Here is a 26,647-nt window from a genome sequence, read left to right as displayed (position 1 = left end):
CCCAAACCCGCCCTGCTGCTTCCCCAGGCTAGCGATGCTTATTCACCCTCTTCCGCCTCCCGAGAACCGGTAGGAACGGCCCTGAGAACTACAACTCCCAGTACACCCTCCTCTCACCACTAACAGAAACGGACTGGGCGCACAGTCTCCTGGGACTTGTAGTACTACCCAGAATCCCGTTCCGCTCCTCCGTGGGCTATGGCCAAAGAATCCGTAATCCCAGCATGCCCAGGAACCGGAAGACAGGAGCTCAGAGGGCATCTCCCGCCTCTGGGGGCGCGCAGGCGCAGCACCCGTGTTTGTCGGCCCCAAAGAGGGAGGAGGTGCGATTGAAACCAAAACCCAGGCCGTGCCGGAGAGAACCAGACCTGACTCGGGCCTAGAACTAGACAACAGTCCCGCGCGGACCGAAAATCCCAGAGTGGATGGAGGAGGCCCAGCCCTGAGATCAACGCCAGCCCATCCGGCCTGGCGCGGGATCTACGGGGTGGGCAAGCAGTCAGGCGTGCCGAAGCCACTCAGGGCCTTCTCTCAGGTCCCGGGCGAGGGGCCTAAGCTCCGGCCCCACGACAAGCCCCTGTTCGGCCCCTGGGGACCAGAGCCCGACCCGATCGGAGGCGGAACCTTCAGCAGGGCCATAGGCCAGTGACTAGGCCGGGACTGGGCCTCCCGTCGGGGCCGGACTGGGACGAGGCCCCGGGGAGGCCCCTAGCCCCAGCAGACCCTTCCCTCAGGCCGACGCCCGCCGGGAAGATGCAACGCGCCCTACCGGGCGCCCGCCAGCACTTGGGGGCCATCCTGGCCAGCGCCAGCGTGGTGGTGAAGGCGCTGTGCGCGGCGGTACTATTACTCTACCTACTCTCTTTCGCCGTGGACACGGGCTGCCTGGCAGTCACCCCAGGCTACCTCTTTCCCCCCAACTTCTGGATCTGGACCCTGGCTACCCATGGGCTGATGGAGCAGCACTTGTGGGACGTGGCCATCAGCCTGGCCACGGTGGTGGTGGCCGGCCGTTTGCTGGAGCCCCTCTGGGGTGCCTTGGAGCTGCTTATCTTCTTCTCAGTTGTAAATGTGTCTGTGGGGCTGCTGGGGGCCTTCGCCTACCTCCTCACCTACATGGCTTCCTTCAATTTGGTCTACCTGTTCACTGTCCGTATCCACGGCACCTTGGGCTTCCTAGGTGGTGTCCTGGTCGCACTCAAGCAAACCATGGGGGACTGTGTGGTCCTGCGAGTGCCCCAGGTGCGCGTCAGCGTAGTGCCCATGCTGCTACTGGCGCTGCTGCTCCTGCTGCGGGTGGCCACCCTGCTCCAGAGCCCGGCACTGGCTTCCTATGGCTTCGGGCTGCTCTCCAGTTGGGTGTACCTGCGGTTCTACCAGCGTCATAGCCGGGGCCGAGGGGACATGGCTGACCACTTTGCTTTTGCAACCTTCTTCCCTGAGATCCTGCAGCCTGTGGTGGGGCTGTTGGCGAACTTGGTGCATGGTCTCTTGGTGAAGGTAAAGATATGCCAGAAGACAGTGAAGCGCTATGATGTGGGTGCCCCATCCTCCATCACCATCAGCCTCCCAGGCACAGACCCTCAAGACGCTGAGCGGAGAAGGTACTGTGAAATCTTCCAAAATATTGTCAAGCTAGGAGAGTATTGGTCAAGTATTGGTCAAGTCACATGCTATCTGTTGAGGTGCTTGCTGTACATATGCTGGAGACCTAGAGTCAGATGTTGAGGCAGATTCAGAAAGAGAAAATCAAATCCAGTCTTTGGCCTTGAGGAACTCAGCATTTAGGTTCTGGGCTCCGGTAGGTGCTTTTCTCATACCCAGGCCATTTAAGTGTCAAGAAATGCCCATGCTGTGTGAGGGGATGATGGAGGTACATATAACCCTGGCCTTTCTCAGAATCATAGACACCCACCCTGTGGAAGCTAGCAACAACTTGCTGGTCTTTTTCCTTCAGGGAAGGAGACCTGGAGTCCTTAAAAGGTGGTCTAGGCCACCCCAATTTCCAAATGCTGAACTCTGTCCTCTTCCTAGGCCTTAATTCAGATGCTGTGCTGCTCTGCCACTTACTGAGAGGGAAGCATGAAGTATTACCAAATTCACCCCCCTCCAGTGGGCATGTGTTAATAAACCCAGGTGACCCACCACGGGAGCCTGCCGACCAGACCACACCAGGGAGTGGAGATGACTTTTACATTGTCTGTAAACCAAGTTATCTGCAGCATCAGAAATCCCAGCTGAATTATTCATTGGATGCACTTTGGCCAGGGCAAGACAGATCTTCTTATATTTTTATTTTTATTTTTTTATTTTTTATGGTAAATATATAACTTTATTATTTAAATATCTAGGACAGATCTTTTTAAATTCAGCTCTTACACTCTCTCTTCCAGATCTGTGGGCTCACCAGAGTGGTCCCACCTTCCACGAGATCCACAGCTTCATTTCCAACATTATTTTTGATTTTTTGAGGCAATTACTTGAGTAATGAAATTTGGGGTAGGCTTTGTTTCTTTGCATTTGTCAAAGACTCCTGCTTTTGCTCACTGTGAGGTGGGTTCTTGGCAGGAAGCTTTACGAATTCAGATGAAGAGTTATCCCCGTGCTTATGCTCCACTGGGGCTGTGGAATTGACTGTGGGACATATCCCTTTCTTGAAGGAGTTTCCAGCTGGGGAAGGGCCATAGATTACTATGGTCCAAGGTAGTAGGTGTTAAAAAGTATACACAGCATGCTGCAGACATAATTCTGAGCCCTATAGCTTGGATCTCTGTGGGTGATTAAGTCCTAAAGACAGAGGTCTATCCTAACCTTATCTGGTGGAAGAGACTGGGCCAGGAGAGCTGGGCCTGGTAGGAACTGAGCTGCCCTCAGAACTATTCAGGTGGAGCCAGGCCAGTGGTGCCCCTTCTCCAGTGAAGGGTCTTAGATTCTTAGGGTTGGGGCTGGCCCATGGCTCACTTGGGAGAGTGTGGTGCTGATAACACCAAAGCCACGGGTTCGGATCCCTATATAGGTATGGCCGGTTAGCTCACTTGCGAGAGCGTGGTGTTACCACCACCAAGTCAAGGGTTAAGATCCCCCTTACCGGCCATCTTTAAAAAGAAAAAAAAAAAGATTCTTAGGGTTGGCTGGGCATTCAGAAAACCTCTGCCCAGGCCAAAGAAAATGGACAGGGGGAGGCAGGTTGGTGGGGGGATGAGGGGGTTCAGGAGGTATGTTCTTGGCATAGCATTATGGTCGTTAGCTTACTTGGGGGTGGGGGTTGCTCAGTTTGCATGCCACTCCCAGACTGAAAAGGGCTACTAGTAGAGGAAGGTGGGCTTTCCTCTGTCTCTCTGACCCCTAAGAGGAAATGACTAGCATGACGCTCTCTCTCTGCCTTGGCAGGCTTTAGACAGAACTGGCAAGAGCATCTCCGGGATGGGGACCTGGATAGCAGCAAGGAAGGACTGTCCAGTCTGTGTCACCTTGCCATGTGCCAGGCTGGAGGGCAGGGTGGAAGTGTGCTATAGCTTTCTATGTCCATGTCCTTGTCCTATATGCCTATCCTGTCATGTTCCCTGGCGTGGTAGAGATTTTTGCTCTGCTGGAACTTGGCCACACATGCTGTCCCAATGTTGGTGACACAGAAAGGCACAGTGGCCACTGTTGGAAGTGTTGCCTGGCAGCATGGGCACTCCACCTTCTGGTCAGCCATGGTCCCAAGCACATGTGTATACCTTCTTCTAGTGGACTTTCCCACCTCCCCGCAAAGGTGGGGTTCCAAGACTCTCTCCTATGGAACCAGTAGGCTCTGGCCTGTGCCCTACCCACATGGGCTGTTTCTCCTCCTCCTTTTCCTGCAAGGCCTCCGCCAAGTCCCTGTTCTAACACAGGCCTTGGTGGCTTTGGGATTCTTCTGGGAAGTAGGATATTAGAGTCAGTTAGGAAGATTGGACTGATTCAAGTTGGCCCTGCTTCCCAGCCTGAGAACCAAGGGAGGTGCTGAGTTCCAGCCTTCCCCCACAAGAGGCCAAGAGGCTCAAGACCATCCCTAAGGAGAGGGAGAGAGTTAATAACCCTCTCCTTAGACATGATACCAGTGCCCAGGCAGAAACTCACATCTCAAAGGACTCGCTGTTCTACCCATCTGTTCTGGGGCACTAGCTCCACCTGCAATTAGCCACCATCCTCAGAACCATTCTGCCTGCCTGGCTGGCAGTCTGGCAGACACCCAGCTGGGTCTCTCAGCCTGGAGGCGCCCCAGCTAGGGAAAGGAAGACTACATACAGCCTTTGGATCCTCATTCTGATGGCAGTGTGGGCCCTAATCCAATCCCTGGGGAGCCTTGGGCCCTGCATGAGAGGGGGAACCATGGGATTTGGTGGAAGGAATCTTATGGTAAGGGGAGGAGTCAGCCTGTTGGGGAAGGGTGCAGGGCATGAGCCAAGCCCAAACCCAGAGTGACCTGTCCTCTCTCCTCTGGCCCCAGGCAACTGGCCCTGAAGGCCCTCAATGAGCGGCTGAAGAGAGTGGAGGACCAGTCCGTCTGGCCCAGCATGGATGATGATGAAGAGGATACTGGGGCCAAGGTGGACAGAACCTTGCCCTCAGACAAAGCTCCCATGCCCCCAGAGAAGGGTGCTGCCCCAGAATCCAGTCTCATCACCTTCGAGGCAGTTCCCCCAAAGCTGTAACTCCAGACCACCTTGAGTGTAGCACCTTCTTTCCCAAGCCCCCCTTCACATCCTCTCAGCTACTCCAGGACACTGACTGCCCTGAAGAGAGGGAAGAAGGTCTGCTGGAGGTTTCTACGGCCTTCTGTTATTTCTCGCCAACACTACCCAGGACTCTTGCTACCTGGTTCCAACTCCAGACAACCACTATGCTAGGCATGCAGCCTGAGGCATCAGCCAGTCCAGGCCCCCATCTGAGGTAAGACTATATCTCAGCAGGCAGTCCCAAGCAAGTGGCTTGCAGGGACACTGGTGCCATAGCTCCTGGCCTGGCCCTCACATATGAAACTGGTTGCCAAGACCCCTGAGCCAAGGCAAGAATTTGCCAAAAATGTCCTGGGGGCCCAGCCAGTGCAGGAGCCAGCGTGGGGCTGCACATCCCTGCCCACCCCCAGAAAGACTATGTTCATGTCAGGATTTGTTTCCCTCTGCTGTGGCTGTGACTGCTTCTGGGCCAGAATAGCCACAGCTCCCAGGTATTTTCTACCGGACCACTTGAGTGGGCAGCCAAGCCCAGTCTCACAGTATCAATAAAGCAGTTCTTTGAGGTATGACTCCTAGGTTTTGTCAGGCCACCTTGTATAGCCCCCTCATCATGTTCAACTGCAGTTAGACAAGGACTTTACTGGCTCAAGGGCTCAGTCTCTGTGGCAACTCCAGCTGGATAAGAAGCCCATTGCCCTTATTCTCCTCCCCGCCACCAACACCATATGCCCACTGCCAAGCAGCCTTCCCAGAGCTGTTACCTCAGACCCTTACTGCCTCCTTCTCCCTCTGATCTCCAGCTGGGGAGTCCCTCTGTCTCTGCCCAGAGGATCTGATGTTTAAGGGCCTTTCTATCATAAGGAGTTGTTCTTATCCATGGTTCACCTCCAAGACAGAGTACTTAGTGCTTGACACCTATGAAGACAGAGCCCATTCTCAGCTCCCATCCTGTCATTGTCTATAACTGACCACCACAGTCTGGAGATTCCAGCACAGTGGGTAGCTAGGAGATGAGAAGGACACACATAAGGAACCATTCACAGCTACAGCCTTAGGGCCTGCAAGGGCCCTTTGTGGCATGGGATACTCGGCAGCCAGATCCTGGGAACTTGTGTGCTAGGAGAGCTTCAGCCCCTTGGTCAGCAGCCAGGGACAGGGGGTCTCCGTCTTGCCCATTTTCTCCTGCTGATGGCATTAGCAAAAACCATTCCCAATTCAGCTGCTCTTCCCATCAGTCTTTTCAGTCATTTTTTTTTTTTTTTAATTTTACTTTTTTATCTTCTGTAATTCTGGAGATACGAGTACAAATATAAGCTGCATTGCTAGTGAGGCAGTCTTGGAACCCCACCTTCATCTAGACATGATTCATATACTCCTCTGGGATGATGGAGAGAGAAAGAAAAGGGAGGCACTCTATCATGAGGAGCAAAAATGTCACACACAGGTCTCCTCTTACCCCTGACTGCCCCGGTGCCTGAAGTGTCACCCTGATTTAGTCAGGTGAGAGTCCAAGAGATCTGCAGCCTCAGCTTCTATACTGAGAGGCAAATCCAGGCTTTCCTTAGGCTGGAAAGAGCTCATGGTTGGATCCTCTTGCGGTACAGGTAGGCGTTGCTCACCTGGTTCATGATGACCAAGCTAGTGAGGACAGGGCATAGCACAGCCAGGTACCAAGTCCCACCAGTGACAGTGGCAGTGAACCAGAATGAGCACATGCCCAACAAGAGGCTGGCACTGCCCAGCAGGTAGCCCACCAGCCCAGAAGTGGCATGGTATAGCTTGAGCTTCGCCAGGGGCCATCGGGGCAACAGCTTGGGATAGAGCAGCCCCACCCCACCTGAGCACTGCAGCCCTGCCCACAGCACAGCTAGCAGCCCTGCCTGCCCATGCCGTGTGGCCAGGTGGGCTTTGCCAAGCTGCTCTTTGTGGAGGACGACCAGGCTGAGTCCCAGCAGTGCACACAGCAAGGCCAGCAGCTGCAGCACCCAGTGGCAGCGTGCTCGGCCTTTCCGTGAGAGGGAGCGCAGCAACGAACTCTCAGGAGAGAACACCAGTAGTGCCTCGGTCATCAGGAAGGAGAACTGAGGAGACAGGAAATGGGAAACTCAAGTGAGGGTGTTGTCCCAGCAGCAGAGAAAAGGCCTTTAGATAACCCTGTAAGCTGTCAGTGAGTCTGAGCTGATTGCCCTTCATTCTCTTCCCACTGAAAAGACATCCATTTGGTGGGGCAAGAGTGGAAAACCCCATCTTGGGCAGAACATGTGCCCTGAGTAATTAGCGAGAGATGCCTCTCCACACTTCTTCTTTGGTGCTGTTCTAAAATGTCATCTCTGCTATGTTACCCAGCAAACACAAGGTTTGAGATGTGGCAGTTATAAATGATTCACAAGCTTTGTTTCCCTAACATGGGGCTGGGTACAATTTCTTGACAAGAGCTGGCCACATGGGTGCAGTGTTTCAGGGAAAATTAGATGCATCCCCATACATTAAGGTAAAAAAGGACAGAAGTACATCCAAATGCAATTTCTCAGCTTCCTGCCTGGAGGTGGGTGAAACCTTATTTTGTGCTTAGACAAACCTCACACATTTGCCCTGGGTCTTGAATACACTAGTTCAAATCTGGGACATATATCACACGCAAAAGTTGGAGCAGGCACGTCCTCCAGATATTAAGTGTTCACAAGGATTCAGAGGCCACCACCCATGCCCATGCTCCCACCCTGAAGAGCTGCCCAGGCCCACTACTTACAGCCAGGGACATAAGCACAGGGTGCCAGGAGAACAGACCTGGAATGAGAAGAGGAGGCCTCATGGGGCTGAGGCAAGAAGAAACCAGCCATACCAATTCTACATCCTGAGGAATATAGGCAGCCCATCACCCAAGGAGGTGCTGCTAAAATGTGAGCCTCCTCTTGTTGCAACAAGCTAACCCCACGCCTATTCTCTCTTCCTGGCCACTTCCTGGATCAAAGGCCATGCTTTGCCATTCCTCTGGCGTTTCTCCCTTTTTCCTCCAGCACCACCCAAGAGAGGCAGCCAAGTGGAGCACCAAGACAAGGAAAGAGAAACCAGGTACTCTGGGGCCTGGCCAAGCTGGCAGAGCCCCCAACTCCCATCTGTTCCATTCCACTCACCTCTCTAGCACAAAATATCCCTCAGCCAGCCAGCCAGGCCTGTTTCCCCAGGAAAAGTAGCCCTTCCCTTCCCGGATGTCGACTGAATTCTACTTACTGGAGCCAGGCCTGGCAAGCACAGCCACAAAGATGGTAAAGCCGAGGGCCACAAGGTGTGCGGCAGCCCCAGAGGCAGTGCGCAGAGCTCGGTAGATGTGCGACTCGGTCTCCACAGAAAGGGCCATGGTCAGCCGGGCCGGTGGCTGTAGCGTGAAAGCATAGTAGAGTGGGCAAGGGTCTGTCACCCCACTGTCCACTCCTCTCACTGGAGAAAGGGTTGCAGGGCAGGAATGTCACCCTCTTTCAAGAAGTTATGTTGGGGAGGAACAGTACCAAGACTGGCATCGGGAACAGTCACAACATGCCAGTCGAGAATCTACGGCCTGTATCTGAACTGGTACTGATCGCCAGCCAACCTTCCAGGTAGGAGGCGCAAGGCCAAATAAGACTACAAATCCCAGTGTACACTATGCCGTCGCCAGCGGGAGCGCCAGCCAGGAGGGCGTGGAGCACTACGGGAATTGTAGTGCCATACTACGGCCCCAGTTACAGCGTTAATCCCTTCGCACACTGCCTCCCCACGTGCAACTGGCATACTGCCTCTCCGCGCTAGGGATCTGCCTGTCTCACCCGCAGCGCCGACCCGTCGCGGTGGTTTCCGCCAAAGAAAGCTGGTTACTCGAGGTCCTGCCGCTCGCGCCGCTGCTCCGTCGCGGAGCGGTTTCACTTCCGGGTGCGACGTCTACCCACCCGGGACGTCCTAGGACTAGCCACCCCCCTCAGCCTCGCCTCTGAGTCGCGCTGCGCAGGCGCCATTAACCAGAAGGCTTTGCTAGCGTGCGTGCGCACAAGAGAACTTGACCCGGCGGCCCAAGCCTCCAGCTGACAGGTGTTCCCAGAAATAGGGGCGCTTCCGCGCGCGAGAGACGAGGAGCTACGGGTTCAGTCCTAGCTAGCGCCATGGGCAGCGGCTGCCGCATCGAATGCATATTCTTCAGCGAGTTTCACCCAACGCTGGGACCCAAGATCACCTACCAGGTGCCGCCAGGGCTCGCGGGACTAGGCGGGGAGAGGGACTCTGTAGCGAGCTTAGGCGGCTGCCTGGAGGCGGTGGATCTCCGAGTATGCCACTCCCTTATTCGCGGACAACCGTGAACGGAGAAAACACTCAGACCCAGGTCCCCGGCCTCCTGTGTGGGCGGGGGAGACATACGTCACGTAAGCAGTGTTTGTAGGAAATGGGGCTGTAGGGGTCCAGAGGCAGTGCTAGGTCCCACAGAAGGTGGGTTCGGCGGCCCACGAATATTCCTGGATTGAGTTGAGACCTAAATGATGCATAGGAAGTAAAAACATGGCATGTGTTTGGAAACACAAAGGAGTAGTAGGCCTGGGTGTATGGGAGAGAGAAATACTGGAGAAGAGGGTTTGGGCCTCAGGGGTCACCGTGTGTACTCCATCCAGTCCCAATGTCCACTGAGGGGCCTGTTGCCTCTCCTGTTCCCAGGTCCCTGAGGACTTCATTTCCCGGGAGCTGTTTGATACAGTCCAAGTGTACATTATCACCAAGCCAGAGCTGCAGAACAAGCTCATCACTGTGTGAGGCCCTAGCTGGGGGGGTGGGGAGGCAAGTACCCACTAGGAGGGCACAGGCTTGGGGCAGGCCTGACTCTGTCCCACTCATCCAGCACAGCCATGGAAAAGAAGCTGATTGGTTGCCCCGTGTGCATCGAACACAAGAAGTACAGCCGCAATGCCCTCCTCTTCAACCTGGGCTTCGTGTGTGATGCCCAGGCCAAGACCTGTGCCCTCGAGCCCATCGTTAAAAAGCTGGCTGGCTACCTGACCACACTGGAGGTCTGCAACATGCTGGGCTTGGGTGTATAAGCAGGCAGAGTTGGGGAAAATGTTCCCATGTCTCCAAAGCCCCCCAGACCTGAGACCCTGCCAGCCTACTTGGGACCCCGACAGGGCAGGTAGCCAGCCAGGGGTCCTGGGGTGTGCCCACCATGCTGTCCATGTTCTATCCAGCTAGAGAGCAGCTTTGTGTCCACAGAGGAGAGCAAGCAGAAGTTGGTGCCCATCATGACCATCTTGCTGGAGGAACTGAATGCCTCAGGCCGGTGCACTCTGCCCATTGGTATGCCCAGCCTCTGCAAGGACAGCAGAGAGGGAGAGGAGGGATGGGAAAGTGGCAGGGGAAGGTGAGCCCAGCCATTACAGGAGAGGAACAAGAATCATGAACAAATTGGTTGCCAGGAAATAACCATGGGCTGGCGTAATGATGCCCAAGGTCCAGTTCATGATGATGATGATGGGGCTGAGGCTGGGGAGGCAGCAGAGCTCTCCAGTTCTGCCCCTTGGGCATTTTCCTTCCCCTCTCTGGACCTCAACTTCTCACTCCATAAAGGGGAAGACTGACACTACCCAGAGCTGCCTGCCTGTCTCAAGGGATGCTGGGAGGCCTGGATGGTAATTGAGGGCTTCTTGGAAGCGATGACACTGAGGATATGGTGGGGTCCCCTGCAGATGAGTCCAACACCATCCACTTGAAGGTGATTGAGCAGCGGCCAGACCCTCCTGTGGCCCAAGAGTATGATGTGCCTGTGTTTACCAAGGACAAGGAGGATTTCTTCAACTCACAGTGGGACCTCACCACACAACAGGTGTGCCAGCCCCCCCTGGGTATCATCACCTGAGGCTGGTCACAGCCAGGGCCTCACCACACCCACTGACGCTGCCACGCTCTGCCCAGATCCTGCCCTACATTGATGGTTTCCGCCATGTCCAGAAGATCTCAGCCGAGGCAGATGTGGAGCTCAACCTGGTGCGCATTGCTATCCAGAACCTGCTGTGAGTAGGACTATGATCATGCCCAGTATAGGGTCACCAGCCAGAGAAGAGCCCAGGGCCCCTGAGTATGGAGGCTGGGAAAGCATGGTTCTCAGAAGCTGAGCACAGCTATCTCTCCCAGGTACTATGGAGTTGTGACACTGGTGTCCATCCTCCAGGTAGGTGAGTCTGGGATACGATTAAGTGGAGAGTGGACCATGTGGCTGGGCCAGACCAGAGCTGTGTCAGCCTTCCAAGCCCCTCACTCAGGCCCCTGTGCCTTCTGCTACCCTCTAGTACTCCAATGTGTACTGCCCAACACCCAAGGTCCAGGACCTGGTAGATGACAAGTCCTTGCAGGAGGCGTGTCTATCCTATGTGACCAAGCAAGGTACTGGCGGACTGTGGGGGAAGTCATCTTGGGGAGGGTAGGGCCACCTGGTGAGCTGACCCTTGGCACCCACAGGGCACAAGAGAGCCAGTCTCCGAGATGTGTTCCAGCTGTACTGCAGCCTGAGCCCTGGCACTACTGTGCGAGACCTTATTGGCCGCCACCCCCAGCAGCTGCAGCATGTTGATGAACGGTCAGAGGGGGATTCCCTGGGATATGAGGGGGTTGCCTGAGGGCAGGTAGACCCTCTGTAGGAAATAGAGGATTCCCAGTGAGCAGAATCGTGGCACTGCTAGTCCAGAAAGGCTTCCTCGAGATGATGGGCTTGGAGGCCAGTCTGGCTGCTGAGACAAAATTGAAGGGGAAACTGCAAGAAAGGGTTGGCTGGGCTGGAAGGAGGCCTGGCCAGAGTATCACCCCTCTTTGCCCTAACCCTCACTTCAGGAAACTGATCCAGTTTGGGCTTATGAAGAACCTCATCCGACGACTACAGAAGTATCCTGTGCGGGTGTCTCGGGAGGAGCGGAGCCACCCTGCCCGGCTTTACACAGGCTGCCACAGCTACGATGAGATTTGCTGCAAGACAGGTAGAGGCAGGCAGGGCAGTCAGGGTGGGGTCAGAGCAGCGTGGTCAAGCCAAGGCCACTGACCTCACTTCCACCACCCCATCCAGGCATGAGCTACCATGAGCTGGATGAGCGGCTTGAAAACGACCCCAACATCATCATCTGCTGGAAGTGATGAGGCTGGTGGTCACTAGATATGGCACATTGCTGTGGGTACTTCCTCCTGCTAAGCCCTCCCTAATACAGAGAGACTAGACCAGTAGGCTAGTCCATACTGTCTGGAGGTTGACCCACAGTTCTGTAAATAAAGTCATCCATTTCAACCTGCCTTTATTGAGTAGTTCCTCTGAGCCAGCCACTGGAGATCCAGCAGAGAATGAAATAGCCACAGTCCTGCTTGAGCGCCATCTGGTGGGCAGGACCGACAGTGGACAAGTAAACATGCCCGCTATTTACAAACTAAAATAAACAGCCAGAAACAGAGACGTAATGAAGACTGAGTTGGGACTGGAGCGGGGACTGCTCTGGATTAGATAGGCAAGAAAGGCTTTGCTGAGGTGACTTAAGCTGAGCCCTGAAGGAGGAAGACCATTGAGGTGAGGACACAAGTGCAGAATCCTAAGGCAAAAACCTCTGGGATGTGTGAGGAACCCAAGAGAGGTCCATGGGGCTGAAACATAGGGGGTAAGGGTTCCGGAAAGAGGCAAGCATCTAAATCTTGAGGTAGAAGAAAGAGCAAGTATATCCTGCAGAGCTGCTGGTAAGCCGCTTCAGACCTAGTATTTTGAGGGCCAGAGGTAGCCAAAGAGCCGCCCTCATGCGAAACAGTAATGTCTTATGTACACCTTTAAGACTTCTGGCTGCGCATGATGGTCAAGAGAGGAAGCAGGCCTAGTGAAAAAGCCGCTGCAGTTACCCCATGAGAGGTGATGGCAGTCTGGACTAGGATGGAGAGAAGTTGTGAGCCCTGGGCAGTATTTCGGGAGTAGAGCCTATTGGTGGAGCAAGGCGCGAGAAATAGGGGAACAAAGAAACCTTGATGAGGAGCATCAGGGTGGGCCAAGATGGCACAGCTGCAGGAGGAGCTGGTGAGAGCCGGGATTACCCCCATCACTGTGAGGACAACTTGGCGTCCGAGAAGAGAGTCTAGGCCACAGGAATCTGGAACTCAGGAGAGACTCGTGGGCAGCAGCCCACTGCAAGGGAGAAAGTTCTGGGTGTTCAAACAGGGTTGCTACCAGCGGCCGCGTAGGCTTTGGCGGGGGAGGGGCGGGGGGAGTGGCCCGAAAGGGGAGGAGGGACGGAGCGAGCCGTCGGCGGGGGCGGGGCCGCATTGCGCAGGCGCCGAGCTAGCCCGTTACCAAGGCGGCTAGGACCCACGCGCCCCAACCGACGGACAACAGTCCTGTACCAGACTAAGACCCCACCGGAGTCCGTTGTCCCCGAGTGTGTCGCCACCCATATCCCGGCTGCTGTCCGAGGTCAGCCGGCCCCCGGTCGCGATATGGGCGACCTGGAGCTGTTGTTGCCCGGGGAGGCCGACGTGCTGGTGCGGGGACTGCGCAGCTTCCCGCTACGCGAGATGGGCTCCGAAGGGTGAGGCAGCTGGGTCAGGCGGAGTCACGGGGTCAAAGTCTTTGAGTGGGGGAGCTTGGACCTGATGTTAGGGGGAGGGATTGCCCAATGTGAAGGGGATCCCTAGGTGGGGATGCAAAGTTCTCAGAGGAGCATTATATGGCTCCTGAGCTCTCTCTGGCTCAGGTTAGGCTTCAATAGGATCCAGCCTCCATCCTTATTCCTAATGCACACATGTGCACCCAAATGTACACACATACCTTCTGGAGCAGGTGGAACCAGCAGCACGAGAACCTGGAGAAGCTGAACATGCAAGCCATCCTTGATGCCACGGTCAGCCAGCACGAGCCCATTCAGGAGCTACTGATCACCCATGGGAAGGTACCCTGAGGTCACGGGCAGGGTTTCTGCCTTCCCCACCACACCTCACCCACTCTGCCTCTTAGGAACACCCTGGGTGGGGGACATGGCCAGTCCAGGCCCTCTTGTTCCTTGGCTCTCTGGCCAGCACCTCCTTCGCTCTGTCCTGGCACACCTGTCCTCCCCGATGGGGAAAAAGGAATGTGTTACACATTTCATTTTGTACCCCTATTGGATGGACCAGGCATTCCAGGCCTGGTGTAGGGCATGAGTTAATCAGGGAAACAGTCATGGATCCTAGAACAGCCTAGGCTGCAGGGGGGGGCCCAAGTGCTAAAGGCTGAATTGACTGTAAGGTCAGAGGGGGCCCATTGAAGTGGGAGTGGGACCTTGACATGGAAGGAGGCAGCCTTCCCAACATGAGAGAGGGGGAATTGGAAACCAGAGAGATGCCTGTCTGGAGCATAGTCAGGTGGTGGAATCAGTAGATGACCTGAGATGTCACTTGACAAAAGGATTCCTCCGCAAGAAGAACGTGGAGCTCACTACGGGGGGATGGGGTAAGAATAGGGCATTGTGAAGGGCCCTGAGTAAAGGTGAGGCTAAGGCACACAAGAGCCTTGGGGTGCCAGAGGTCAGGGATAAAAAGAAGGGCATGAGTGGGAGGGCTGGCCTGGAAGGAATGCCTGGAAGGAGGGGAGAGGAGACGTGCAGGGAGGGCAGGGACCAGTCACAGGAAGCATGGGGGATGTCCCCACAGAGATGCTTGGGGCAGCTGGAAATGAAGGTCTAAGGTGCAGGAGAGAAGTTGGGAAGGGTAATCATGGGGCCTGGGAGAGTCTAGGAGCCCAAGGGAATTTGAGAAGACCTGGGGTAGACCAAGCCAGGCTATGGTAGACCCACCTCATCCCTGTCCTTTCCTCTACTCTTCAAAGATCCCAACACTGGTGGAGGAGCTGATCGCAGTGGAGATGTGGAAGCAGAAGGTGTTCCCAGTGTTGTGCAGGCTAGAGGACTTTAAGCCACAGAACACCTTCCCCATATACATGGTGGTGAGCTGGGCTTCTCATTCACACTTCCTTCCACCCCTTATCCCCTGGACTGGAGGGATAGCTGGTGGCCCCTATCCCTCACTCAGAAGCCCCAGGTCCTGTCTTCCTCTTTGTATGACAGGTACACCACGAGGCCTCCATCATCAACCTCCTGGAGACGGTGTTCTTCCATAAGGTGAGGCACTATCCCTGCCCATGGGCCACTGCTGCTGGCCAGGGCCTGGCAGGAAGGGAGGTTGTGTCGGTGAGGGGAGGGCATCAGAAACAGAAAGTTTCCCTTCCCCCTTACCCCACAGGAGGTATGTGAGTCAGCAGAGGACACTGTCTTGGACCTGGTAGACTACTGCCACCGTAAACTAACTCTGCTGGTGGCCCGGAGTGGCCATGGTGGCCCCCCTGAGGAGGAGGGGTGCCAGGACAACACCCCCATGCAGGTGGGTTGAGGTTCCCTGGGGTTGGCAGCCTACATCTGGGTTCTCCCAGGCCTGTGCAGGCAAGGGATGACCCATCCTGAACACTGTATGGCCTCCTAGGAGCTGCAGAAGCAGGCAGAGCTAATGGAATTTGAGATCACGCTGAAGGCCCTCTCAGTGCTGCGCTACATCACAGACTGTGTGGACAGGTGGGCAGCTCCTGGGCCTGGGGCCTACAATGGAGGGCTAAAAGATTGGGCCTGTAGCTTCTGCTCACCTCCCTTCCCACCACCCCCACTCCTAGCCTTTCCCTGAGCACCTTGAGCCGCATGCTCAGCACCCACAATCTGCCCTGCCTCCTGGTGGAACTACTGGAGCACAGTCCCTGGAGCCGGCGAGAAGGGGGTAAGGTCCTCTCCAACCCATGTAAGCCCCATCCCACTGCTTCTAGGCCACTGTTCAGGATTGTTGGGGGTGGGCAGTTTGCCCACAGGCAGACAAACCCTTCCCGTAGACCACAGATGATACAGGATGTCTTCACCCAAGGTGAGCATAGACCTGAGCTCTGTAGCAGTCAAGGCCCATGTGTCCACTACTGAGAACTCACCCTGCTCTGGGGGAAGCAGCACCATGGCCTGGGCATGTCCTATAGCCCAGGTTCTCCCACCATGCCCAGGTAGTGGTCAGTCCCCCAGCCCACACAGCTGGCTCACTCAGAATGCAATCCCTGCACCCAGTGTCCTGGTTCCTCTCCCCAGGCAAGCTGCAGCAATTCGAGGGTGGCCGTTGGCAGACAGTAGCCCCCTCAGAGCAGCAAAAGCTGAGCAAGTTGGATGGGCAAGTGTGGATTGCCCTGTACAATCTGCTGCTAAGCCCAGAGGCTCGGGCCCGCTACTGTCTCACAAGCTTTGCCAAGGGACGGCTACTCAAGGTGGGAAGATCCCCCCATACCAGTCCCCCACAGCACCAGCACTGCCTCACCCCATCCCACCCCAACTCCCTGATGTTTTTTGCCCACACACCTCAGCCCCAGCCCTCTTTCCAGACCTTGGGCCTCAGACGACACAGCAGCTAGTGGGATATGGGCCCCACAGGCACCCCCAGCCCAGCCTAGGCCCTCCCTGTTCCTTGGCCCTCTGGCCAGCACCTGCTTCACACTGGCCTCCACTGGACACCCTTGCAGCTTCGGGCCTTCCTCACAGACACACTACTTGACCAGCTGCCCAACCTGACAGACCTGCAGAGTTTCTTGGCCCACCTGGCCCTGGCTGAAACCCATACCCCTAAGAAGGACCTGGTGTTGGAACAGGTAGGTACTGGAAAGTTAGTTGCTCAGGACCACTGCCTTCTTTGCCAATTCCTTCCTGCTACTATCTGCTTCTCTCCCCTAGATACCAGAAATCTGGGAGCGGCTAGAACGAGAGAACAGAGGTAAGTGGCAGGCTATTGCCAAACACCAGCTTCGGCATGTGTTCAGCCCTTCGGAGCAGGACCTGCGGCTGCAGGCACAAAGGTAAGACCTGCTGAGCTGGCAGAAGGGGTGGATGGGATACAGGAGGCATGGACATGAGCAAAGGTGCTCCTGTGCCCCCACCTGCCAGGCCCAATCAGGCCCTCCTGACTCCTCCTCCAGGTGGGCTGAGACCTACAGGCTGGAGGTGCTAGAGGCAGTGGCTCCAGAACGGCCCCGCTGTGCCTACTGCAGTGCAGAGGCTTCCAAGCGCTGCTCCCGATGCCAAAACGAGTGGTATTGCTGCAGGTGAGGTTACCCTAGGACCTTGGACCCTTTAGCCCCACTCCCAGATCCCCCACAAACACTCCCATCCTCACCAGCCCACGTGCCTGCAGGGAGTGCCAAGTCAAGCACTGGGAGAAGCATGGCAAAACTTGTGTCCCGGCAGCCCAGGGTGACAGAACCAAGTGAAGGTCAGATGCTAAGGGCTGGCCACACGTACCAAGGGAATCTTCCCAGAAAGCGGCCCTGAACCTCAGGATCTCGATCAGGCCTCTGCCAGAGCCTCAGTATTCCTTGGTGGTCATGACAGCCGGGCCTGACAGAGTTGCTGACCCATCTACCCCCATAGAAGGCTCCCGACTTCCTGCCCCACCAGGCGGGTAGGCGGAGGGCGCTGCCTCAGCAAACTGGGACGGGAGGCCTGGGTGGAGGTGAGGGCCGGATGTGGGGACCCTCTTCCTCTAGCACAGTAAAGCTGGGTTCCAGAAACACGCCTGTCTCAGTGTTGTCGTAGTCGTTGTTGAGACTGGGGTGAGGGGGATGAATGAGGGAAGGAAAGGAAGGGCGGGGTCTCTGCGCGAGCGCCTCCCACTCTCGCCCCGCGTTGTCTGCGGGCGAACATAGTCCCTGTGCCCAGATTTCCGTTGAGCCGCTCTCCTCTGCTCTTTCCCGCCGTCCTGCATCGTTCCGGGGGGCGGTGCCGAAGTCGGGACCCGCCCTGCAGCTCCGCCCGCCCCGCGCTCCCCAGCGCCCAAAGCCTGCCGAGGACCGGGCCTGACTGGGCCATGTCGGCGGAGCCTGAGCTCATTGAGCTACGAGAGCTGGCACCCACTGGGTGTGTCGGCCCGGGCCGCACGCGGCTGGAGCGTGCCAACGCGCTGCGCATCACGCCGGCCACCGCGCGCAACCCCTCAGGGCAGCAGGTCCCTGGCCGCGGCCACCGCTTCCAGCCCGCGGGGCCCACCACGCACACGTGGTGCGACCTCTGCGGCGACTTCATCTGGGGCGTCGTGCGCAAGGGTCTGCAGTGCGCGCGTGAGTAGAGGCCCCGCGCGCCAGCGAGAGCGGAACGGGCAGCCAAGGGGCAGCGCCATAGCTGCGGGTGAAGTCGCAGCGGAGGGGGTCGGCGGGGACGGTCCCTGCGGACCAGGTCCTTTACCTTTGCCGCATCACGGAGGAGAGTGCGGAAAGGTGGTTTATACCTTGTCGCGTTCCATCTGCGTCTGGGCACAGTTGAGCAGAGGCAGTTGCCTATGAATAACAAGGAGCTGATTTCAGGTTTATCTTTAAAGTGCCTTGGCTCTTCTATAGAAAGCCTTTGTGCCTACTATCCTCTGAGCCCCTATTCCCAGGTCTGCCTCTTCCCAAAGATTCTCTCGCTGTCTCCCCCTCCAGAATCCCTGGGGTGAAGAGAAGTTATCTATGGGAGAGGGCCTGGAAAAAGTTAGAACTTTGAGTGGGCCTCCTTTGAGTACAAGCAGGGATTTTGTTCAGTCTTTATTTAGCAAACACCAGTTTTGGGCCTAGTGAACCAGGTGCTAAAACACAGCCACATACTCAGCATTCCTTCTACCCTCCTGGGAATCACCAGCAACTAAAGGTTGCTCTTCCCCTGGCTATACACCAGCTAGAATCACTTGCGACACTTTTACAACCCTTCAACTCCCTCCCTGGATCCTACCTCAGACCTGTTTAATTGATTGCTGGGAGTGAGCCCTACGCAACAGTAACTTTTAAAACTCCCCAGATCACTCTAATGTGCAGCCTGGGTTGAGAATCACCACTCTGGCCCATTTAGGAACTTAGAGATGGTGACCCAGGTCTGTGTGTGTATGGAGACCCTCTCATCCAGTACAGGAGTTCATCTGGAGGGAGCACAGGAGTTGTGACAGAATACAAAGAATGAACAAGGGCTGGGACATTGCAGTGTTCTCATGGAGAAATGAAGAGACCGTAAAGATGAGAAACAGGACAATTAAGGGCTGTATCAGAGGTAGAGACAGGGGAGGAATGAAGGATGAGTTTAAGTTTATGCTTCAAACAATTGAGGGAATAGTGGCAATTTTTGCTGAGATGAGGAACCTTGGTGAGGGTAGGGGTGAGGTGGAAGAAAAGTGAGTTAAATATTGGCCAGGTTCACTTGAAATGTCTATTAGACATCCAAGTGAAGGTACTGGCACACATCTGATCTGAGGGGGTTGGCCGATACTGGAGCCTTGGAGCTGGGAAGGTGAGTGTAGACAGATCAGGGCGGTGTTAGGACTGAGCCCCGGACATCACCGCTGGATCTGGAAATTGAGACAGAAGCAGCAAAGGGAGCTGAGCAGTAACTGCGGGGAAGTGGGAGGAAACCCGGGAGAGTGTGGCCCAGGAGTAAAGGGGAGCGAGGTGAGAATGGAGCGCTGTATTCCATTCGGCAGTACACAGATCGCTGAGGACCCTGACCAGGGCAGTTTTCTGGAAAGGCAAGCCCGACTGGAGTGGGTAGAGGAGTGAGTGAAAACGAGGAATCAGAGTGTATGTAGACCAGTGTTTCTGGTCTGGGGGGAGTGGAGACAGATGGCAATTAGAGAAGGATTTAGGGTTAAAGGTTTCTGTTTTTCAAGTAAGGGGCAGAGGAAGAGGCTGACAATGCTTTGCGGAAGGGGGAAGCTCTACCGCTAAGCGCTAGAGATCCAGCTGTTGAGCAGGCCTGGATGCCTAGCCGCATGAGGCTTCCAGACAGTTTTCAGACACCCGGTAACCAACATTAGAATCTGTGTGGCAGTGAGCGGTAATGCAGAGCCTGGCGGGCAACAGCCCTCACCCCAGGGCTTCCCTTTAGAACCCGGGACGCTTCCCCAAGCTTGAGCTGGGGATCCTCCGCCTCACGGACAGGCCTCTCTGCAGACTGCAAGTTCACCTGCCACTACCGTTGCCGCGCACTCGTCTGCCTGGACTGCTGCGGGCCCCGGGACCTGGGCTGGGAACCCGCGCTGGAGCGGGACACTAACGTGGTGAGCGCGGGGCCAGTGAGCAGACGGGCGGGGTGGGGACGCGCGGGCTGGCTATCCACAGCGCAGGAGGTTCCCGAGGGCCGCGCGGGCGCTACGCGCAATGAGCGTTCTTACAGCCGATTTCCGGGTGGCTGAGAGGGGCTAATTCTCGGCCCGGGCTCGGACGGAGGGGTGTCCGGGTGCCGACCCCACGCGGACTCCATAGGCCGCAGGCCGACCACTACTGAGGCTAGCCCAGGCTGGGCGCACGCGCACTTTCATCACCCGCTCCGGTCCAGGGGATGACGTTGGTGCACATGCGCACACGCTCCGACACGTTCCCCGTAGGAGGTGGAGCCTGCGAGGTGGAACTGAGTTGAGAGCTGCCTGGGCGATGAGGTCATAACTGAGGCGTAGCGTGTGGGTCCCCGCCCCTCGATGTTCCTTCCCCAATGAGACAAGGCTAGATCCCGCCTGTCTACGTTTCAGTCTTAACTGCTGCGGCGCGGCGCTGGCCCTGGCGCACGCGTACACTGACACGCGCACACGCCCGCACGCGTCCGGGGAGGTGGTTGGGAGCTACGGACGCAGGGGACTAGGGGACAGGGTGGGCGCGGCGATGGGGGAGGCGGAGACGCCTTCTTTCGAGATGACCTGGAGCAGCACGACCAGCAGTGGCTACTGCAGCCAAGAGGACTCGGACTCGGAGCTCGAGCAGTACTTCACGGCGCGTACCTCGCTGGTTCGCAGGCCGCGCCGGGACCAGGTGGGAGCCAGGGGGTGCCGGCGGCGGGCGGGGGGCGGTCGCTGGAACCCCGCCCCTCCCCGGTAAGTTGCCGCGTCGAGAGTTGGTGGACAGCCCCACCCTCCCGTCAGCGTGGCTTCCTGCCGGTTTCGGCGGGATGCCGGCCCGCGGAACCCTGTGTCGGGCTCTCAGTTCAGGGTAAAGCCCCGATTCCAGCGCCTCGGTATTGGGTGCCGAGGCCTCCTTGCTTTTTCTGTTACAGACCGGTCGAACCAGGGGAAGCAACTTCGTAGCTTGGGGTAGGCCAGAGACGGGCATTATCCACTTATGACTAAAGCCGCCTGCGCAGTCTGGACTAGCACCTGGATTTCTGCGTTGGAGCACTACCACTCCCCCCCTGTCCCCCAGGGAACGGGAGGAGGAAGTGGAGAGGGAGGAGTCCTCGCCGTGAATTGGGAAATATGTTTAGAAGACAGGAGGAGGGAGTTTAGCTTCATCGTACACTCCTAGATGGAGCCAGCTGAGGCCCCACCGCTTGTCGGTCCTAGCCTGTCACCAGCTGCTGGAGTGTGGAGGATTCTGATCCCCTTTCTAGGGTGGATCTGGAGAAGGGATTTGGGATTGGAAAGGAAGGAAGCCTTTTTTGGACGGTAAGCATTCAGGAGCACTTAACCCACAAGAGGGGGGAAGGCTAGATTGTAAAATGCCCTGAGAGAGGTGGAAAGAGAGCCAGGTTACTAATCCAGGACTGTAAGGTGTAGGGAGCCAGGGCAGCTGAGCCTCTCAAGAGTCTCCTAGGTGTCCCCATTATCAGATACTTCTGTGTCAGGTGCCACAGGTGTGACTACCAGGCTGAGATAACTGTTCCGGGCCAGTATACCTCAGGGGAGGACCTAGGCCTGGGCATCAGGAAGAAGAGATGGTGACCATGAATCTCAGTATACCTGGCAACAATGGGGCAGAATTCCTTATTTGAGCCAAGAAAATGGAGTTGTGGATAATGCTTTAGATGAAATTTTATAAAATTTTTACAAAAGAGATGGTGCTCAGCATCCCAAAATCTCAGCCCAGAGCTTGGGTGCAAGATTCAAATGTGGACTCCTGGGATTGTCTCCATGTCACTTAGGCCACAACCGTTTTCCATTGTGGAAAGGTGGGGAAACCACAAGACACTAACCAATTGAAAAGGAGGCTGAGAAGTCCCAAGTAGTATGTAAAATAAAACCGTCAGTCACTATGGACAGTGATTGAGTCGAGGGTGGGTCGCTATGGTGCAGGAGAAGGGGAAATTCCATGGTTCTATGCATGCCTCTGGGAGGGCTGTTGGAATCCTCTTCCAGCAGGCAGCTTAGGAAACAAAAAGAAACTCTTCCTCCTCTAGAATCCTGGCAAGACAGTGCAGAGCATCTAGTTCAAGTCCCTTGTTCTAAGAATGAAGATACTGAGGGAGATTCACCTGGAGAAGGGAGGGGGCTCTGGAACTGAGGTCAATGTGGCCTTGTTCAGGGCTCCTGGATAAACCAGGAAGGGAAGAGAAAGGAGCAAGCTTTCTCATGCCCAGGCTGGAGCTCAGAGCCATCACAAGGAAGGGAAATAAGATTGTACCCTCCCAGTTCTGTAAACAGAATGTTCTTCCTTCTCTTCTGAAAGTCTGCTCAGTGTCCTACTCCCCCTAGCACTCCTTCCATCTGGGCACTCCTTCCTATTGGGCACTTCTTCCTGTCCCAAGTCCTCTCCTTGGGCCTGAACAAACACATCCACCCTTCATTCCCAGCCTCCAGCTTTCATTTTACCCCTTAGGTCCCCCATTTTCCAGGTCCCACACCATTTGTTCTTACTAGCCTGACAGGGTTGCCCACTGTCCCCAACAAGGTTTCTGCTGGGTTTTCACTCCTCAATGCTCTCCTCCATCCAGACCTTTGGAAACTTGGGGAAGCAAATGGGCTTCAGTTCCTACCCCTCCCCCATACCTTTTTCCTGTGAGACCCCAGCCTCAGTCCTCGGCCTGCTGGCTGCTGAATAGCAGTAGGTTCTAGGTAAAGAGCATACTGCTAGGGCCAGCCCACAGCTCACTTGGGAGAGCGTGGTGCTGACAACACCAAGTCAAGGGTTAAGATCCCCTTACCAGTCATCTTTAAAAAAAAAAAGAGCGTACTGCTAAAAGGCCAGGGGCTCCACAGTGCTCCCTCATCTGTCCTCATTTGTTCCCATCAGATGGTTTAAGCAGTTTAGGGGCCTCCAAGGGAGCAGTCAGGGAGAACATTGGCTGTCCTGGGCTCAGAACTGAGTACAAGAACATTCTATAGGAGTGTCTGCTAGGAATTCCCCTGGGGCAGGGCCTTGGTGAGTGGTGATCTCAGCTGTGTCTGTGACACTCCCATTCCAGTGAGGGTCTGTCTGACGTCAACAGGAAGTAAGGCTGATATAGTGGGGCCAAGGGAGTTTGGTAGAACAAAGTTAATTCAGAGTCCTGGCTGCCCTGACCCGCACTCTATCCTTCTGGCAAGAATCCAGTCCCATGGATGGGGGGCTGAGTGGTGGAGCTACAATCTTTGGGTTAAACCTCCAAACAGTGTGGGAAGGTGCAGAAGCCTACCTGCTTGGCACTTGTAGGATAGGCTCTACCAGGAAGCTGCCTGTACACCTCTGATAGATTGAAGCCTGGCCTGAAGTCGCCTTTTGTGCAGAGCAGGTCAAGATTAAACATCATTTCACAGTGATTTCGTCACTATGTCTGAGATATGGAGGGTTGGCCCCAAGTACCCCACCGAGGGGTGTTATAGAGGTTACCCTTCTCCTTCTGCCCACTGGTGGCTGTACTGTTGAGGTGCATTAGTCCCCACACCTCCACCCTGCAGTGGGTCATGGCCCTGTGCTAGGACAGAGTGGGAAAAATGGGCTGCCTTCTCCAGGACAAACCCTGACTCCAACCCAGCTAGGGTGCTGGAATCAGGCTGTGCAGTTGATACATGGTTTTACTTTAAACAAGAGTCCCTCCTCAAAGTCCCTCATCTTTTCCTGGCCCCCGGCCATGTGCCTTCAGTTGCCCCTTGTTCTTTGGTATCCCTAGGGCCATGTCCAGTGCTAAGGCCCTAGGCAGGCAGCAGAGAGAAACTCAATGATACTGCCTTTGCTGTCTCCACCCAACATGTGCAGAACCAGGAGCAGTGATATGTTTAAGGCAGTTACCTGCTGGGCAGCTATGTATATCAGACGGGGCCAAAGGTAGTTGGTTTCCAAGGGCTGCCCCAGAGGCCATTTTTCAGAGAAGCCCTGGATTTCCTCAAGGGCCCTATGTCCATGCTGGCCTATCTTTCAGGACGAGCCTGTGGAGTGGGAGACACCTGACCTTTCTCAGGCCGAGATTGAGCAGAAGATCAAGGAATACAATGGCCAGATCAACAGCAACCTCTTCATGAGCCTGGTGAGTTTACTGTTCAGGAAGGGAGTGTGGGGAGGGGCAGGAACCCAGCCGTATGCCTAATGCCCAGAAATATTTTTCGGTGGGCCCAAGCAGTGAGTCCCACCCTCACTTCAAGTGGACTGACAGTACCCTAGTGTGTTTTATCTCACCTGGAACCTACCATCATGGTTTTGTTTCTCTTTCACTTTAGAACAAGGATGGCTCCTACACAGGCTTCATCAAGGTTCAGCTGAAGCTGGTACGCCCTGTCTCAGTGCCCTCCAGCAAGAAACCTCCCTCCTTGCAGGATGCCCGGCGGGGCCCAGGGCGGAGCACAGCAGTGAGACGCCGCACCTCATTTTACCTGCCTAAGGATGCTGTCAAGCACCTGCATGTGCTGTCCCGCACACGGGCACATGAGGTCATCGAGGCCCTGCTGCGCAAGTTCTTGGTGGTGGATGACCCCCGCAAGTTTGCACTCTTTGAGCGGGCAGAGCGTCACGGCCAAGGTAAGCTTCCCATCCTACCCCACCCTGTGTGAGGATATATATGCATGCTCCTGTGTGTGCAGGGGTTGAGGCAGCTGGGCCTGTCTCTGAGCATACACCTGCTTCCCCCTGCCTTGCCCTCAGTGTACTTGCGGAAGCTGTCAGATGATGAGCAGCCCCTGCGGCTGCGGCTTCTTGCAGGACCAAGTGAGAAGGCCATGAGCTTCGTCCTGAAGGAGAATGACTCTGGGGAGGTGAACGTGAGTACACAGTCCTCCTTAGTTTCTTGGTTGTCACTGGACAGGACTGATGAGCTGTAGCTACAGTAAGGTTGGAAGAAGAATTGGGCTCGACTACAAGCCCTGCAAAACCTCTCTAGGAGTGGTTGTAACTAAAGTGAAGGCTTCCAGGTCACTCATGCCAAGACCTAGGGCCTGTCGCAAGCAGCCAGGAACAATTGTCTTGCTGTTTTGCTCTTTCTTGCTATGGAAAATCATCTGGAGATTGAGAAGTCTATCTGACAGCATGGTGAGACCTCCCTTCAGGCATTAAGACTTTTTATCAGGAGCTTTCTGGCTCCAAGGTATTGGACCCATGAAGTGGGATTAGACTCAGGGTATGGGCATGACCTGTCCAGTAGTAATTGAGAACATCTGGTTTGGTTGCCTCTCAGTGAGGTCACTGTTTTGTAGGGCCCATCTTTTATACGAACTGTGGTTGCAGATCCTAGCACAGACCATTCAGGCAAGAGCCTGACATCAGAAGGCCCTATCCTAGCTTGTGTGACCGTGATGTATTGGTCTTCTCTGGGAATGGTCTGCTGGCTTGGCCATCCCTGCTGCAGCCTGTGTACCTCCTCTCTACCCCTTGCAGTGGGACGCCTTCAGCATGCCTGAATTACACAACTTCCTGCGCATCCTGCAGCGGGAAGAGGAGGAGCACCTCCGCCAGATCCTGCAGAAGTACTCCTATTGCCGCCAGAAGATCCAAGAGGCCCTGCACGCCTGCCCCCTGGGGTGACCTCTTGTATCCCTGGGTGGAAGGAGGAGAGTAGGCAGCGCCAAGAGCGTGCTGTGTGAGTGTGACAGGGCCCATGGGACCTGAGGAATGAGTGTGCATGGAGGCCCTCCCCTACTGGGGAAATGTGCTCAGAGAACAGGAAGGAGCTCGCCCCCTGTGTCCACCAGTGGGTGTATCAGGGCATGGCTCTGTACCCCTCTGGCTCTAGTGTATTGGGTCCTGGTGGGCCAGGGCTGCCCTGGGAAGCTGCTCCATGCTTGCAGCAGGGATGGAGCAGACAAGAAGTCTTAATTTGTGTCTCAGGTGTGAGAATCTTGGAGACCCTACAAATAGAACAGGTCATGTTTGCAGGGGTGAGGGACCTCATCTATGGAGAAAGGCTGTTTGTTTTGGGTCTTGGATAGGGTCTCAGGATAACCCTATCAGAGCCAAGGGTGGGTGCTCAGAATAAAGCAGGCATCAAGGAAGAATCTAGGTTTCTCTCTTCCTTGCCTGCTGGCTCACAGTGCCTCAATGCCTCCAAGGAGGATATCCCTGGGCCAGGGTCTGTGTGAATGTGGGCACTGGTCCAAGTCCATACCTTGTTTGCCAGCCAGTCAAAGCCAGGGTCTCTCCCTCAGGTATTTTGATGAAGTGTGCGAATGTATGTAATGTTTTGTGGCCTCAGCTGAATGCCTCCTGTGGGGAAAAGGGTCGGGGTAACAGTCATCATCAGGGCCTGGGGCCTGAGAGAATTGGCTGAATAAAGATTAAGAATACTCCTGCTTTTGAACTCTATTATTGGCCCACAGCTGCAGTTGCCCCTTCAGCCAGTGGTTGCCAGGGGTGTGATGGACAGGCTCATATGGTATCCTTTGTCAGGTCAGCTTGAGACCAGTTAGTGAAGATGTAGTATGCTTATGTACTCAGTCATCACTCAGCACCCAGGGGTTCAGGTCGTGGTGGAAACTAGAATAAACTGCAGTTTAAGGAAACCATGCCCTTAACACACACTCCAAGATATGGGAGAAGCTGTGGCATAAGCCCTTCACCAAATATTTATTGCACTGCTACTGTGAACAGGACACAACTCATGACACCAAGGGTACAGCTGTTTACGATTCTTGTTTTATGAAGCATGCATTCTGGTGGGTTTGGAAAGAACACTGAATTTGAAATTCTTCAGGCCTGAATGTAGCTCTACGACATTCGTCCAATTCCTTAATTTTCCTTAGGCTCG

The 26,647-nt window shown here is 55.5% G+C and overlaps 5 protein-coding genes across 9 annotated transcripts; 4 read left to right on the top strand and 1 right to left on the bottom strand.

Moving 5' to 3' along the window:
- Positions 1–286: 286 nt before the first annotated feature.
- Positions 287–5,269, top strand: TMEM115 (transmembrane protein 115). Its single transcript, XM_063114768.1, has 2 exons — positions 287–1,604; positions 4,475–5,269. Exons 1-2 carry the CDS (start codon positions 754–756, stop codon positions 4,677–4,679), a joined length of 1,056 nt encoding a protein of 351 aa, XP_062970838.1. The 5' UTR covers positions 287–753; the 3' UTR covers positions 4,680–5,269.
- Positions 5,270–5,990: 721 nt separating this feature from the next.
- LOC134390453 (transmembrane reductase CYB561D2) lies at positions 5,991–18,015 on the bottom strand. Of its 3 annotated transcripts, none has more exons than XM_063113854.1 (4): positions 17,957–18,015; positions 7,935–8,079; positions 7,453–7,490; positions 5,991–6,784 (listed from the first exon to the last, which is right to left on the bottom strand). In XM_063113854.1, the coding sequence occupies exons 2-4, from the start codon at positions 8,059–8,061 to the stop codon at positions 6,281–6,283; spliced, it is 669 nt and encodes a 222-aa protein (XP_062969924.1). In that variant the 5' UTR covers positions 8,062–8,079; positions 17,957–18,015; the 3' UTR covers positions 5,991–6,280. The 3 variants fall into 3 exon arrangements, with proteins under 3 accessions (XP_062969924.1, XP_062969923.1, XP_062969922.1); XM_063113853.1 differs by lacking the exon at positions 17,957–18,015 and adding an exon at positions 8,507–8,596; XM_063113852.1 differs by lacking the exon at positions 17,957–18,015 and adding an exon at positions 8,210–8,288.
- On the top strand, positions 8,733–11,990 carry NPRL2 (NPR2 like, GATOR1 complex subunit). The gene is made up of 11 exons (XM_063114761.1): positions 8,733–8,914; positions 9,381–9,472; positions 9,562–9,730; positions 9,905–10,013; positions 10,403–10,539; positions 10,629–10,726; positions 10,848–10,884; positions 11,003–11,096; positions 11,172–11,289; positions 11,541–11,683; positions 11,770–11,990. Exons 1-11 carry the CDS (start codon positions 8,837–8,839, stop codon positions 11,835–11,837), a joined length of 1,143 nt encoding a protein of 380 aa, XP_062970831.1. The 5' UTR covers positions 8,733–8,836; the 3' UTR covers positions 11,838–11,990.
- On the top strand, positions 13,016–17,296 carry ZMYND10 (zinc finger MYND-type containing 10). The gene is made up of 12 exons (XM_063114691.1): positions 13,016–13,258; positions 13,510–13,618; positions 14,533–14,649; positions 14,771–14,824; positions 14,946–15,083; positions 15,183–15,271; positions 15,367–15,467; positions 15,821–15,993; positions 16,246–16,371; positions 16,454–16,575; positions 16,696–16,821; positions 16,911–17,296. Exons 1-12 carry the CDS (start codon positions 13,167–13,169, stop codon positions 16,984–16,986), a joined length of 1,323 nt encoding a protein of 440 aa, XP_062970761.1. The 5' UTR covers positions 13,016–13,166; the 3' UTR covers positions 16,987–17,296.
- RASSF1 (Ras association domain family member 1) lies at positions 17,569–26,599 on the top strand. Of its 3 annotated transcripts, none has more exons than XM_063113850.1 (6): positions 17,569–17,832; positions 19,687–19,792; positions 23,824–23,941; positions 24,132–24,429; positions 24,553–24,668; positions 25,282–26,186. In XM_063113850.1, exons 1-6 carry the CDS (start codon positions 17,583–17,585, stop codon positions 25,426–25,428), a joined length of 1,035 nt encoding a protein of 344 aa, XP_062969920.1. In that variant the 5' UTR covers positions 17,569–17,582; the 3' UTR covers positions 25,429–26,186. The 3 variants fall into 3 exon arrangements, with proteins under 3 accessions (XP_062969920.1, XP_062969919.1, XP_062969918.1); XM_063113849.1 differs by lacking the exons at positions 17,569–17,832; positions 19,687–19,792 and adding exons at positions 19,940–20,538; positions 26,428–26,599 and having other exon boundaries at positions 23,837–23,941; positions 25,282–25,434; XM_063113848.1 differs by lacking the exons at positions 17,569–17,832; positions 19,687–19,792 and adding an exon at positions 19,942–20,538 and having other exon boundaries at positions 23,837–23,941.
- The last annotated feature ends 48 nt before the right edge of the window (positions 26,600–26,647 follow it).

Source organism: Cynocephalus volans, chromosome 11 (genome assembly GCF_027409185.1).
Source record: "Cynocephalus volans isolate mCynVol1 chromosome 11, mCynVol1.pri, whole genome shotgun sequence".
Lineage (NCBI taxonomy): Eukaryota > Metazoa > Chordata > Mammalia > Dermoptera > Cynocephalidae > Cynocephalus > Cynocephalus volans.
This window is presented reverse-complemented; position numbering and strand designations above follow the sequence as displayed.